Below are 16,780 nucleotides of genomic sequence, written 5' to 3' on the forward strand. Positions count from 1 at the left end.
TATATATATATATATATATATATATATATATATATATATATATATATATACATATAGGTTCATAAGTTCATAGGTAGGTACTAGGCTATCAGCCCTAGGGCCTATACAAGCCTAGCCAAAAGAGTACTGTGGCTTTCGCCCCCCAAGAAAATTATTTTCCTGTGCTCCTGTCGAGCAGAGCCACAGAGGTGATCCCCGGGGTGAATTTCCTATAATCATCAAGATTTTTTTTGAAGAGTGCTAATGAGGAGCTCTGATTGATAAAGATAGGTAGTTTGTTCCAGAGTATGGGAAGTCTCTGGGACAGGAATTTATCACTCCAGCTTGTTCTGTTTATTGTGGTGACAAGGTTTAGGTCCCTAGTGCATGTAGCTTGGAGGGATTGGGATTTCTTTAAGTGGAGCATGTCCAACAGCTCTGGGTTTGACATAGCTTTTATGTTAGGCAGAGATTACCTATGAGTAAGCGATATGAGATGGAGTAAAGCTGGAGTTTTTTGAGACGGTCTGCATAGGGCATCTGTTTGAGGCCAGTAATCCTCTTTGTGAGGTATTTCTGCGGCCTTTCCAGTTGTTGTAGATGTCTTGTGAGGTACATACCAAAAGGGGTGTTGTACACTATAATGGGTCTAATGAGTGATGAGTAGAGGGGAACAATGACCTCTTTTTTCCTGGATGAGAAACCTTTTGTGATGAGGTGTGTCACGTAGAATGATTTCCTGACTACTGTGGCGATGTGATTATCAAAGGACAGACTACTGTCCACCTGTGTCCCAAGGTCTCTTATCACACTTTCGGTGTTAAGTAGACTATCACCTATCTGGTAGCTCATGGGTACAGAGTTGTTACCAAAGTGGATGACAATGCACTTTTTGGCATTGAGCTTGAGGCCATGACACCAGGCATCTGTCTCAGTGAGGCCCTTTTGTAGGATGTCCACATCATTAGGAGTTTCAATTATGGCTCCTAGCTTGAAGTCATCTGCAAACTTTGTTAGCCACAGACCTTCTGTGTTAGCCTGTACTTCAGAAATGTAGGCACCAAACAGGAGAGGACCCAGGACTGAACCCTATGGTACTCTACTTGTCATTGGTCTGAAGTCGGATTTGGAGTCTGCTACTTTCACAGTGTGGGTTCTGTCAGTGAGCCAGCTGGCAACCCATCTTGTGACATAGGGATTTATACCTAGATTTGTGAGTTTATCTATAATTCCAGAGTGGGGGATGGTGTCAAAAGCCTTGGCAAGATCTAGATAAGCTGTGTGAACCACCTTACCCTCATCTACGGCTTTGGTGACTGTTTCAAAGAAGTCAATCAGGTTTAGGAGACATAGTCTGCCCTTTCCAAACCCAAACTGGGAGGGGGCCAGAGTTTGGAGATTACCAATGCCTTTGTTTATAAGTTCCATGATGATACATTCCATGGCCTTGCAGACCAGGCTCATTAGGCTAATGGGGTGGTAGTTCCTGAGGACCGTGGTGGCTCCCCCTTTGTGGAGTGGGATAACTGTCGCTGTGCGCCATTCAGTGGGCACAAAGCCTGAGGTGAGGCTATGATTGAACATGGTGCATAGGTGGGGTAATAGTTCATTCTATAGTTCATGAAGAATGCAGCCTGGGATGTTGTCAGGTCTCATGGATGCTATGTTCTTGGCTTTGGAGAGTGTGTTTTTTACCTCTACAACCATGATTACAGGAACTTTGCATTCTTCTGGTATAGAAATGGGCCCTTTAGGGGGTGAGGGGGGTAAAGTAGCACTGAACCTATCTGCCAGGATGTTGGCAACAGTTGGTTCTGTATATTTAGTGCCACTGTGCTGTAACTCACAGCAGATCTGAGTGTTGCCATTGAGATTCTTGACATAGCTATAGAATGCTTTGTAGTTGTCTTTAGAATCAGTGGCAATTTTGTTTTCATAACTAGCTTTGGAGGATTTTATGAGGGATCTCAGCTTCTTACTGAGGCTAACCAGGGAGTTCTTCCAGTCATGGGAGTTTACTCTTTTTTGCAACAGTTTCTTTCTTCTGTTGTAGTGTTTGTTTATGGCAGGAGACCACCAGATTGGCTTCCTTTTTTTGGAGGATAGCATCTTGGTTCTGTTAGGGATAGCACGATCCATGCACTCATGTAAGTGCTTATAAAGTGCATTTGTGTACGATTCAGCAGTCCTACCTCTACTGGTCATCTGCCTGGGTGTTGTGAAGTTTGCCACTTCTGTCTTAAGAAGCGTGAAGTTGGCTTTGGAGAAATTTTTTATGGTAGTTTCCCTAATGTGGGGTGGGGGCAGGATGTGGATGTCTAGGCTGATTAGCTTGTGGTCGGATCTGACCAACGAGGAATTGACTTCTAGAGTGGAACACTGGTCGCCCATGTTGGTAATGACCAGGTCTAGGATATTGCTCCCCCTGGTGTGGGCGTGGATAAGTTGATCCAAGGCATTGAAATTTATGAATTCCAGAAAATGTTGAGCAAAAGAGTTGGCACATGAGTAGTTTTCCCAGTTAATGGTGGAGTAGCTGAAATCGGGTCTATAATATAATAGTGAAAATCCCTTTACACGAACATGAAAACACTGGCACTTATTGCGCAAACCGCGAATATGTCGAACGTACTAAACCACGAAATACAAAAAGTCGAATCCCCATAGTCGGCCAACTCCACCTCCCACTACATACTGCCTACCCAAACAAAATAAATAAACCACATACATACACTAACCAAAACCCTACTTCTAAACCTAAAGTAAAGCACCAAAACCCTACGTCTAACCCTACACTAAACCTTACATGCATTACTATCTATGCACTTACCTTAACCTGCACCCTAACCCCAAGGTCAGTAACTATCGCACACTTACCCTACAGTGATATACCAAAACAAAACAAATAATCCACACACATACATTTAAGAAAACCCTAATTCTACCCCTACACTAAACCTTACATACCTTACCTATCTATGCACTTACCTTAACCCGCACCCTAACCCTAAGGTCCATAACTATCACACACTTACCTTACGGCGATGTACCGCAGACAGGCCAACCATGACATTTCGACGTTTTGAATTTCGTGGTTTAGTATGTTCGACATAATCGCGGTTCGCTCAATACATGTCTGTGTTTTCGCGTTCGCTTTAAAGGATTTTCGGTATTATAATATAGACCTGTTGAAATCACCCTTTATTAGGGTGTTGGGTTATACCCTAATATTTTCCAGTGTATCAAGAAATTAGGAGTGGGAATCCTGGGGCATAGTGGGGGATTTGTAGCAAGTTACAGTTTGGATTGCCGTCTTGCCCAGAGTTAGTTGCACTTGGATAATCTCAGATGTATTATGCTGAGCAACTAGCCTGGAGTGTGGATATCCTTAATGAATATGAACACTTCTCCACCTTTAGTGTTTCAGTCCAGGTTAGGTGGCTGAAAGGTGTGGTATGAATTAAAGCCAGGTAATGCAGGGGTGTTCTCTGGAGCCTTGAACCAGGTCTCTTCCACTGCACAGATGTCGATGTTCTCCATTTTAAGGAGTGCCTTGAGTGAATGCATTTTGAGATTTAGACTTCTAACACTGAGTAGCATTACCCTCAGATTTTGCTTGCTTGTACCTGTTATGGTGGTGAATTTGTCATTTGGACCTTGCCTAAAAAAGGCACTATAGGAGTGGCAAGAGCTTTAGCCAGTATTCAGAATCTCAAGGGTGACAGGTGCAGGCCATCTCTCTATATATGGATTTACTTTCATTAGATGAAAGTATGATTCACCGAACTGTATTTACCTGAGCTGAATCCACCAAAGCTGCACTTCAACGAATGAGTGGACTGCTGAATTCCTTTTACAGGGAATAGAAACACTTGACCACCATAGTGAACTGTGCCCTCTCTTCCATGTAGTGTGATCTCAGACTTGGTATATTTAAGTGGGGGTGGATGAAGCCCCCTACTTTGGTGGGCTTACTTGTCCTCCATTTTGTTTGGTGCCCATGGTGGTCAAGTGGTTCCTTTCCCTGTGAAAGGAATTCAACAGTCCGTTCATTCATTAAAGTGCAGCTTCGGTGGATTCAGCTCAGGTAAGTCCAATTTGGTGCATCGTATTTTCATCTAATGAAAGTAGATCCATATATACATACATACACACACACACACACACACATATATATATATATATATATATATAGATATATATATATATCTATATATATATATATATATATATATATATATATATATATATATATCTATATATATCTATATATATATATATATATATATATGTGTGTGTGTGTGTGTGTGTGTGTGTGTGTGTGTGTATGTATATATATATATATATATATATATATATATATATATATATATATATATATGGATCTAGGACGAATCCACTGTAATGGAACACACTTTAGAGAAAGTGCTTATCACTAAAAAAGCACTTTTACTAAAGTGTGTTCAAAAAAGAAAAGAAAAAAACAGTAAATTAACATTTATGCAGGGGGGGCAAGCCCCCCTGCACCCCCCTACTTTAATATTCTCACTCCAAGATCGCACTACAGTGAGGAGAAGGGAAGTTTTTCCTTATCCGTACAGTAGTACGGTTTACACAACAGTCATACCCCCACAACTCCCTCTAGCTGCAGGCATAATTCAGAGAAAGTGCTTCTTAAGTGAAAAGCACTTTCACGTAAGTATGCCCGGCCATTTTTGTTTTGGTAAAAAATTCCTTCAGGGATCAGTAAGGATCCCCCCCCCCCACACACACACACACATATATATATATATATATATATATGTCAGAGTTTGCTTCTTATTGCTCATGTCTCTTCTCATGTTTCTTGATAATGACCATAAGTAGAAGAATATGGACAAGAGATGTACACATTTTCACTGGTTTGATTTCTCCAAGTCTTTTGGGTTTCTAATACTACAACAGGAATAGACCCCATTCCTAAGTCAAATATGATTAAAGTTCATGAAATTAGTATTTTTTTCAGACTTTGATGTCAGCCAGAAGTGGTCTTTGCAGCACCTGCAATGTGCCCAGTAATGACTCCTTCTGCAATATGTACAGAGTTACATGCATTAGTAACATATCTAAGTATGATTCTAAATTCGTTTTTATAAGACCCATTGCTCCTACTACTATCCGAACTGTCTGGGAATCCTTCATCCACAATGCCCTCGTTTCTCCCTGTAAATAATATTATTTCATCCTCTGTCCCTCTGTGTGCAAGACACTGTAGTCACTGGGTGTAGAAATTTCAATGATCAATGCTACTGTTGTATCCTTTTCCTGGACTATTATATCTGGTTTTTTTTCATCTATTTTTTGAACTGTTGGTAATGGGTGATCCCATGTGATATAAACTTCATTCTCTGTAATGCATTATGGTTCATGTTTCCAATGCTTTTCAGCTACTTCATCACTATAATGTTTGCACAATAACCAATGCAACAGTCTTGCCACATTATTATGCCTTTCAGTAGGTAGTCCTTCTGCCATGAGTGTGTCACACACATCAACAAGGTGTGCGACTGTTTCCAATTCTGTTCTACAAAATCTGGATTTGTCTGTTTCTCCCGCATGTTCAATGGATTTTGTAAACCAACATGTAAGTAGTCCACTATCCTGGGCTGCAAATATTAGCCCTTCATCTTTTGGTTTACATTCACCTCTACTTAACCATTCCTGCATTCGGTACTAATCAACATGAGGTTGTTCCAAAGGTTTTCTGTACTTGCAACTATATTTATGCCTTTTCTACATTTCTTACCTTCTCATCTGATCCTTCCCCTTATATTTTTTTTCTTTTGTTTTTTTGGAACATTCAGGTGCTACCTGATTTTTATCAACCAGTAAGTCACACCAGCGAGCACAGTGACCAAACAGCTCAGACAATTCACCAAACAGATACATTGTAGTCAGCAGGACCAGAATAAGAAGTGTTTACAGTTTGTTGTTTTCTAGGATCCAAATTGCATCCATGACCTAATCTGTTGAGTACACAGCTTAATGGGTTAAGGGCAAGACAAAAGACCAGTGGTGACAGAGTCATCCTGGAATATCCCGTTTTGAATTTTTATCCCTGGAATAATAATTTGTCCTTTATCATGGCTTATTTGTAAAATGGTTTGCCACTGTTTTGTGGTAACTATAATGGAATCAATTAGTGTAGGGTCTATCTTATACATCTGTAAGTACTCCATGAATGTGGGATGCTGACAAATGCCTTTTTAATACTCTATCCATGCCATACTTAGATTTTCCCCTTTTTATAGTTCTCTGTTATGACTTTATTTAAGAACTAATGTTCCTTTGTTCCATATGACTTTCTTTTGTTACCCTTTTGTTCTATTGCCACAATTGAGTTTTCTTCTAAATGGCTATAAACTCTATTGGCATCAATTCCAGTGTATAGTTCATACATTTTCTGAAGACAAAGATAGCTTGCAGGTTCACTCTTATTGTTTTCCATGCTGTTAACCAGAGTGGTGTCTGTTTGGGGTGCACATATAGTTCTTACTCATGGCTAAATCTTCATGTAAAGATGTTCATACTTTAACCAGAAGTTAGATACCGCATCTGGGCCTGGGGTTTTCCACTTAAGAGCTTTTGTTAATTTTGTTTGACTTTCTCTGGCCATTTCTTCATCCTGTTTCATATCCTTCTTATTCTTTCTTTTACTTCTTCTTTACAATCAGCATCTTTGTTATGTTCCACAGGATCTTCATAGATATTTCTCCAATATGTGTCTAGTTCTTTTTTTCTTTGGTGGTGTTTTAAGTCCTTTTGTCTTGTTTCCAAATTCTCTTTAAAACATTTTATTTGATCATCAATGTATTGCTTATTTTGTGCTTTTTCTTTATATTTACCTGCATATCTTCTACATTTTTCTGCCTGTGCTGATATCTTTAGTGTATTATTTGCAATATTATATAATAGATCCTGATCTGTTCTGACACTGTGCATGGCATTTACTACATCTGTCTTGCTAAGTATTTTTGTCGATGTGTTCCCTCTTCTATACTCTTCCAACAGTGATACGTTCGTGTCTCAATTGCTTTATAGTTTGTTTTATTTGATAGTTCCATGATGACATTTGATTTCTCCCCTTCCTTTCCTTACTAACCTGTGTTTTTCTGGTAGAACTTTATCTGTTATTAATTTAGCTGCACAGTAATATATCCTATTTACTTCTGTTATATTACATGAGTTTCTATGAACAGTCCTGATTACTGTGTTAATGTGTTTTATCAAACTTCTAACATGTTGGGTCTTATTGACTTTCTGTAGTCTATTACTTTAATTGATCTTATGTCTATCAATCTCTATTAAATCAAGCAACTTTTCCCTTAGATTATGTTCTTCTAAACTGAGGGGACAGTCTTTGTTCTCTATTTCCTGTGGGCATTTTACAGAAAGGTGCTGAGCATTGACCTGTGCCATATTCTCATTTCATTACACATTTTCAGTAAGGATTATTTCATGCAGTTTCAGTGATTTTTTTGAAAGGGGACTACACTTTTGTAAAGCCAACATGGAAATAGAAGCAAACTTGCTGAATATGAGGACTGAAGTTCTTTCCATTTCAAAATAACAGTTTCTTCCTTAAATTTATTTCCTTTTTCACAAAGTACACCAAACATGTATCCAATGACAAACAATCACTCTCTCCTCTACAGTTTCTTCCATTTTCTTACTTCAACCTGACAGTTGCCTCATGTTGCAGAAAATATAGCCCATTCATTAAAGCTGCTTCCCTTTCCTTAGTCTGGCTTAAGGATAAATCACGTCACAAGATCATATCTTCATAGCTACATTTGCACTTTTTTCTTGTTTCAAGTCAAAGACTGTCTCCATGCCACCTTAATATGTCCTGTCTCTTACAACTGTTTCCCTTAAGTCATCTTGGTTAAAACTTGAGTCCTCTGCTCACAAGCATTTCTCTCTTGCTTGATTGTTTTGTTTTCCTCAATTCAAGTTAGGAATGGCTTCCATACTCTTCAAACACATTCACCCATCACTGGTGCTTGCCTTTCCTTTTACATATTAAAAGTGGGTCTCAGACTATAATGAGCCCCCCCCCCCACACACACACACACACACAGCAATTACTTTCCCTTTCTTAAGTTTAGAAATGTGATCAGTATGGGAAGATAATAGCAATAATTAGGTATTCATCATTAGGTGGACTTCAAAATGCAACAATGAAGAAAGGCATCAGAGAAGAAGGAAGTGGGAAGATGGTAACTATCATTCAAAAAAAAAAGAATTATAAAGATATGCAGTTTGGTTTAAATTATCCTAGACAGGATTATAATAATGGGATGTTACTGGAAGAAGCAATGGTAAGGAAGAAACTATTTTTTTGTGTTTGAATTGGATCTAAATTTGGTCATAAAACAATGTCATAAGACTGTGGACAAGACCTAAAATACACAGATGTATCCAAAGTAGTTTTGATACAGCAAGGAGAGTGCTGTTTCTTTACATGAGACCATAGTAAAACCTCATGTTGACAATTGTTTACAGTTTTGGAGACTAACAAGGGTAAAGAAGCATCAGATCATGAAAGTGGTTCAGATAAAGGTTACAAAATGTGTTCATGGAATGAGAAGACGGCAGTATTATAAATATGTTACCAATATTAAATGGAAGAGGCACACTTGATATGATATGACCTTATAAATCTTCAGTAAATAAAATTACAGGAGTGAAACTGAAAAGAATGGACCAGGCAAAAGGGCAAGGTTGCTGAAAGGAAACTTTACTGGCAACTTTTAAGGGGTGGTTTTAAGGGTGATGTTAGGGAATATCATTTTACTGAAAAGATGGGAAGATTGGTGGAACAGTTGAGTATGTTACAAGTAACAGCTAACCATTTCAGGCTCTGTGCAGGTACGTAATATGGAATGGGTAAAGCTGTAGTTAACTAACTGCAGTATAAAATATTTAGATAGTGGGTCCTTCAGTGGGTGGCTGGGGGAGACCATCTTTATGACACAACTGAAGTACTTTATAATAGATAAAAACATTAAATTGTAAAGACATAAACTGATAAGTAAATATAGGTTAAGTTTATTATGCTACTTGTTTAGTGACCTACAGTGTTATTTAGTATGAATATAAACTAATGAATCTTTTTTTCTAGATGCAAGCAGTCCCGAACAGCTTATCAAACCATTTGCTGTTACTTACAGTGTTGTTTGCTTCTGTTCATCATAGTGCTTACAAGATTCTACTCAAACATTCAGTCTGCAAAATTTTACACTACCCACAAGATGATCCAGCTGACTATCATCAGTCATGCTCCAGAACCCCACTTTGATCATCAGCTCCATCACTCCCCAATGCCTGTCCAATTTGCCCCTTTGGACCAGTGCCTCCCTCTTTAGAATGCAGAAAACCTTAGTGCAAGCATTTTGGAAGGGAGAACATGTAGATGGAAAATTAGGAAGTCCTGCTTTGGAAAAATCCTGACAACTACAGTTTTGAATGCCCTATTCATTGCCCCACTCAATTGTCCATGTGAATTACACATGCACATGCCTCCAGACTAGTGACTGGTTTCCACTAGTCACAGTTAGCCCTTTGGTTGAAACCCTGTTCCTCACTTTAGATAGGAGAGCTGGCAAAAATGCTACTTGTCCACATCCCCTTGGCTTAGTCCTCAGGGAATAGGATCATTCCTGGGTAGCAGTCAGGGCCATATCCCCTTATTCCACACAGGTGGCCTGTTCTATTATCTTTCTTTGGTCTGGAATTGAAATATCACTCCGAAACTTACAACACACCCTGCCTGTTCAAAGACTTAAAAAAATCTGTTGACATTGGAAAAATAATTATGGAAATAAGTGCTTTCATCTCTAAGCCACGTAGGAAGCATGCAGACATGTATGAACGATTTTAAAATAGGAACCTTTAATAACTTCCTGCAATTAAGCTGCAACTGAGCTAGCATCTACCTTCTACAATCCATTGCTCATAATTGGAATGCATTGAAGTGATGCCAGTCCCAAGACCCCTTGCAGAGGTTTTACTGATAGACACTTAAACAGTCTTCACTCCTAAATTACAATAAACAAACCAGTATTAAGTAACATAAGGCATACCACTGCATAAGTATGTGAATGAGGTACTGCCTTTTTCTCCATGATCTGAGCTTATTGTTATGTTTGTATTTTATCTTTCATTATATACACCATCACCCCAAACACCTTTGTAACTTAAGTTCCAGTCAGGATAAAACCACTTGTTCAGACTTTGGCCTTTTGATCCTTCACCCAGACTGAGAGATCAACAGCTTATTCCCTATAATCTAAAGTCATATCATATACCTTAGAAGCATTCCTCTCAACCTCTTATGCTAGAAATGTGGATGAAGCCATACATATTTGGGGGACAAAGGTCCAAAAATATGGACAAGTTTTAAATGCTGCTCTTATAAACTTAGAAAGTTAATAGAATAACAAGTTTTACACTGCATGAATGGCATGAATTTTCTGAAGGATATAAAATCTGAAACTCAAATGTCTGTCATTATTTTATGACTTAAGTCTTCAATGATTTACCAGAAAACTTACAATTTTATTAGGAACAGTCCAAAAATATGAGGCAAAAAATCTAGACAGTTGAGTGATATTCTAGGAAGTCCCTGAAGATGCTTTTCTGTGTCAGGTCAAAACATATTTTATTATTTCCTGTGCAACAACATATGGATAACACTATCAGTATTTGCAGAGGTTTACTTCCAAGAAATTATTTCAAATAGCAACTACTCATTTTGTTGCTGCAAAAGGAAGTCATATCTGCTGTATTCCCTGCTCAACACTGTTCTTCATACATCAAGTATGTGTGATTAAACCCACAAAACTCTAGGAAGTGACATTTTCTCAAAATCACTTCCAAATCCTCATTCAGATATTCGAGATTTGCTCCTGTAAACAACTTACAGCTGTTATACAGACCATCATAATAGACTTATACAGGATTTTGGATTTCTTGGGGAAAATAATTAAAATAAGGAAAGACATAGCTACCTTGCAGCAAGGAATAGTACACAGCTAACAGCAAGGTACGCCAACAGCATGAAGAGCCAGACAGCAGGGGAGAATGGATCCAGGAAGGAGAAGTAGCCAGGCTTCCGACCCTTGGGAAAAAAAAGCAATTATTAGAATCAATGAGCAAACAGTAGAAGACAACACTTAAAAGCTGTTCAGACACTTATGTGGTATGGCTGTCAAATGGAGCAGTGGACAGACAGTACTGAATTCCAATGACTTCATAGGGTTGGAAAAGTTCTAAAGATGAAAAAAAAGTGAACGACATCAGACAAGCATTGAAATAATGTATCTTCTAGATGATAGTGCAGCTTGGATACACCAAAGCGAATGTTTAGATTGTGTAATGGATGTAAGCAGTTTTTACTGCAATCAATGACAATAGGGGTAATGACTGAAAAACATCAGAAGGAAAAAAAAAACAACTAATATCCCCTTGGCAGTGGGGTCTAGATGTCACTGAAGAAGACATGATTGTACTGGTCTGTATACCTGGTACAGCAGATGCTGCACTAGCCATACTTCACCTCACAGCAATGCACAGAGGAAATGCGCAGAAATGTAGACTTTCACAGGTATGGAAACTCATGTTTCACCTCCATGACCACTCCATCCTTTTACTCATCTATGTGCAAGTCACACTCCCTGAGCTCTGAAAGAAAGCATGTGTCAACTCAGCCATTGTTCTTTTAAGATCATGCCTTTGGGGTAAAATCCATCTGTCCTTCGCATGTGGGGAAAACATTTATTTCTTGCTCAGGGTTTTGTCTTTCTGGTCTCTACAGTATATAGCTTTATTCTGCATAGCAACTTCAGATGTTAAAGCTAGCCTAGCTAAGATTTATAATTCTAAAATGAGATAGTCAATCTCTGCCTGCAACAAAGTATAAATGGTTAAACTGTGAGCATATCTACTCAGCCAGCAGGAGGATTTGTCTCTCATAGATTGGCTTCTCCTAAAGTATCAGTACTGCAAATCATTTCATACTACTAGCAGAAGTAAGAAATCAAAAACAATTTTATAAGAATAGTATTGGGTTTGGGGATGAAACACTTGATGCTTTTACACAGAATAATGTGTACATAATATGTACTGACCTTTGTTGCAAGAGGTACACGAAAAAACAATAAACAAGGAAAGGAAATAATAGCTTAGGAACATACCTCCAGTTACCTCATGTTTTAGCGATATGAACTATTCCTCAACAGAGTACAACAGGACAAACTTAGCATACTCTGACGGAATTAGCATTCAACTTCAGGAGGGGATAGCCATCTCACCTGCACAGCCATACCACAAGATAAGGAGGAAAGATCAGGATATGCATCTCTTTCTAAGTTGCACTACAAATGTCATTTGATGCAATTCCCCCTTCTTTATCCTGTAGATTTAACTATGGCAATAGCGTTCTCCAGAGCATCTCTTATGTAGAGTGCAATCTGAGAAGAGATGCCCAGTAGAGGATAAATAGCTATAAGGAACATTTAGTGGGATACAGTACTTTCTTCTCAATTTTTTAGAGTCAGGCAACTAACCTGTTCATATGGTCACACGTGCATAGTACTGCATAGCTAACTCATGCATATAGCACACATGAATATTACTGTACTGCTAGCCAATGCATATGGTCACAAGTGTGCCTATCACTGCACAGCTCACCTGTGTATATGGACAAACATATGCATATAACTGCATAGCCCTCCCATTGATATGACCACAAGTGTGCATATTAATGCACAGCTAACCCATGCACATGCATATGGCCCTGTATACCTGCCACAGTGCTTTCTTTCTTTCCTCATATCTCCACGCACTGCCTTCAGTCTCTTCTTGTCTCCTTCATTGGGTTTATTGCATCTAGTAGCACTGTCACTTGGTCTATGCAACCTGACAGTCAGGTATGGCAGTATAGAATAGTAAGTTAAACTAACAACCTGAAAATGTGGTACATTTTGCTGAAATAAGCTACCTTCTACATGTACACTGTTTGACTCTAAGTTGGTAACTTAACCAGATTATGGCTCTTTGGTCGATCCTGACAACAGAAGCTTGGAGTGTACTTGGTTTATGCCAAATTGGAATAGTTAGAAGAAAAGTATTGGTAATGATTTAGACTGAAACTCCCTTTTCCCGTACAAAACAGAAAAGCATTTGTGGAAGCACTCTGGCTTTCATTTGACTGGCCACAGAATCAGGACAAGGAGTTGCCAACTGCGTGTCTCTGCTGCAGGCAGAGGTACATTGTTCAACTCTTCATACTTTCTTTCAGCAGAGCATGTCTTACATTTTAGTTGTTACTGCTTGCCATGAATTATATTGACATGTTCTGTTAGTACCTTCTTACATACTACAGAAAACATTAATAACTACTGGAGTATTTTAACAATATAATCACTGAATTTCCATATCAGTGCTGAAGCTCCTCAGTACTGCATCTAATTGGCTTCTTGGTCTACATCCCATATTCACATTCAAGGAATTAGCATTTCTAAAGTTCTAAATGCAAATCAGGGTGAAATGTGCTGACAAAAATAGATCAGACTGTGTGAAATGCACATTAGAGTAAACAGAGGCCCAATACAATGACAGAACAGTGTGATGGTGTTGAAATCACAGAAACAGGTAATTGAAAGTTTTAGAAAAAAATAGATAAGAGCAGCAATTGTGCATAATGACAGAACATTCATTGTAATAAACCATAAAATGACTGAGTAAAATTACAGCAGAGCACAAAATTATAAACTATAGAATCATGTCACCGTCAAGCAGACATGATAATGTGATGCTATGGAAATAAGATACAGACTACAAGCAGTTGGCAAGACTATTGTTAAAGCTAATGGGCTTGCACTACAAGGTCAGGTAGGGATGTAAAATCAGGTCGCAGTTGGTGAACCTATGACCCTACAGAGATGGGACTAGGAGCAAACATGAATATGATGGAACAATTTATAACACCAGAACAAGAGACAAGCCAAAATATATCACATCACAGGATGCAGTCACATGGTATCACATGAAGTTAGGGACTAGAACTGGTGTAGGGTACAAAGATTATCTATGACAATTGTCTGGATAAATCCGGGAAAGGCCAATAGGTTTGGGTAGGGGTTGTTGCTCATGTACCAGCAGTAAAGTAGGCACTAACTTGTGTAGCATTTTTCATACAGACACACACACACACACACACACACACGCACACACACACACACACACACACACACACACACACACACACACACACATATACACATATACACACCATAGAATTTTGTGTGTATACACAAGCAACTGGTTGTGCCTTCTGTAATGTTCCAGCAGCAGTAAATGACAACAGCAACTTTCACTCTCTCTCGCTCACTCTCTCTCTCTCTGCAAATGTGTATTTCTTCAGTTTACGTTGCTATAAATAGTTATTCAGCTCACAACAGGTTGCAAAACTAGTGATAGTGAAAATAAAATAAAACAAAACAAAAACACACAGCTGTTAAAATGAAAACCTTGTGCTGGCATGAAGACAAAATGTAGCTGGATGAGTGCTGTAAGAATAAGAAATTATCACCATTAAATAAGTGCCTGGGTATAACAAAGGCGTAAACCGGTATTTATATTAGCAAATGTGCAGGATGTTTACACAAAAACAGATATTTTAAGGCAATACAAGAACTTAAAGAAAAGTAACTAATGCATGAAATCTGAAAATAAATTCAAGGCAATATCTAAAATGTCAGGAGACTGAAAGCTATTTCCCTGGCAAAAAAACAATGTTGCTTGAATGACATTTCAGCGTAATATAATTTTTGCTAAACGACACACATTTATACATATTTTCACACTAAGGTGTGCTCCCAATCACCTCGCTAATGTATGTTCAATCACAGCCTGTTTAACAGTGTAAGAATGGAAAATACTTCAGTGCTGTGTTTTTTTTCTCTTCTTCCAAAGATGTGTGACCTTGAAATGTGAACTGGGTGGTTGTGGGGGAGCAGGAAACCTTTTCTACTACAAAAATATGTATAAATGTGTGCTGCTTTGTGAAATTTATTTGGTACATGTTTAGTTGAAGGATTTTTAGTAATCTGATATCTGACCAAATCACATTCAGATTACTGTCATGAATCCACAATATATGAAAGGCCAATCTGTACAGTGAGAGTTATGCACACAAATTATTTTTACAAAGCAAAACATGGTGGTTATTTCTGTACCTAAAGAGAAGTGATTATATCTTCATAATTTTTGCATAAAATTTGCATAAAGTCACACATAATTTTTTTCACAAGAGATTAATTACTGATTATACAAGGTAACATTATAATAATTACTGATTTTATACATAAAGACTTAATTTAATACACATGCTCTGCGATTCAAAAAAGTTAGTGAGAAGTCTTAGCACAGCTGATTTTCCAGTTGTTATAAGCCTTTGAGATTCTTAGATCACTCTAGTACAAAGGTTTTCCATTGGAGGAAGCCTCAGTGAAGAGGGCAGTCATGCTTGTCATGTCACATGCTAATGTGGTGATCCTGGGGAGATGCTAATATAGCAATAACCCACGCCTGGGTGTGGGTAATGCTGGATTTACCCACGATTGGTGTGATTTGGTCATGAGGGCGAAGCCCAAGTGGCCAAACAAAGCCAACTGTGGATAAATCCAGCATTACCCACACCCAGAAGTGGGTTATTGCTATTATACAATGACGTTATTTAAGAAAAAAAATTACTTTTCTTAAATAATGGCATTGTATAATGCCTCCTTGCTGCCCTTCCGCAGCTGTCCGGTATTCTGCGGCAGTTCTGATGTACTGCGCATGCGTATGCCTACGCAGTACATCAGAGCTGTGGGCAAAAGCAACAAAGAAAACAAGATCTCCGTTGCTTTTTACAAACTATTTCACTATGTTAAATGTGTTTAACATAGTGAGACAGCTTTAAAAAAGCAACGGAGAATCTCCGTTGCTTATTTTTAAAGCTGTCTCGCTATGTTAAACTCGTTTAACATAGTGAGACAGTGTGAAGCAACGGAGATCTTGCACTCTCTGTTGTTGTAAAAAAAGTTATAGTAATGGAAAAAGTTCGGACGACCGGACCTTTTTCCATTACTATAACTCTGATTTACAATGTGCACGCTGACCAATCAGCATGCACGTTTTTGAATATTAATGGGGGGTCATTGTATAATGCTAATTAGCCATGGCTCATCCCTGGAAATGCCTGCAGCTTCTGATTCAGAGAATTGCTTGACTGCAATTTTTCACCATTGAGGAAAGAAGTGAACACCAACAAAATACCATTGTCCACTATTCACTCCTATGGAAGGAGTCATGGTGCAATTAAGTTCAGGAAGAAGTTGGGGTAGGACGGTGTGTGTTTGTGTGTGTGTGTGTGTGTGTGTGTGTGTGTGTGTGTGTGTGTGTGTGTGTGTGTGTGTGTGTGTGTGCGTGTGTGTGTGTGCGTGTGTGTGTGTGTGTGTGTGTGTGTGTGTGTGCGTGTGTGTGTGTGTGTGTGTGTGTGTGTGTGTGTGTGTGTGTGTGTGTGTGCGCATGTGTGAGTGCATGTAAGTGTAGGGAGACTGCCTTTGCATGGACCATCAGGAAAAACAGTAAGACTTTCAGGTTAGTTTATGCCAGCAGTTAGAATTATTCTGAATACAGGGGATGGTTTAATAAAAGATATATGGGCAGTTTACATAGATAAAGTTAGCTATAGATGATAAAAAAGTTATCT

General features: G+C 38.6%; 1 protein-coding gene across 3 annotated transcripts in view; it reads right to left on the reverse strand.

The window, feature by feature from the left end:
- The window catches only part of GRIK5 (glutamate ionotropic receptor kainate type subunit 5), a 3,838,183-nt gene that overhangs the window by 198,202 nt on the left and 3,623,201 nt on the right, over positions 1 to 16,780 (reverse strand). For all 3 annotated transcript variants that reach the window (XM_044080789.1, XM_044080790.1, XM_044080791.1), the window contains one exon: positions 11,031 to 11,140. In XM_044080789.1, coding sequence (XP_043936724.1) covers positions 11,031 to 11,140 — 110 coding nt within the window. The remainder of the gene's footprint in view (positions 1 to 11,030; positions 11,141 to 16,780) is intronic.

Source organism: Protopterus annectens, chromosome 8.part0 (assembly GCF_019279795.1).
Source record: "Protopterus annectens isolate FY-2018-M chromosome 8.part0, PAN1.0, whole genome shotgun sequence".
NCBI lineage: Eukaryota > Metazoa > Chordata > Ceratodontiformes > Protopteridae > Protopterus > Protopterus annectens.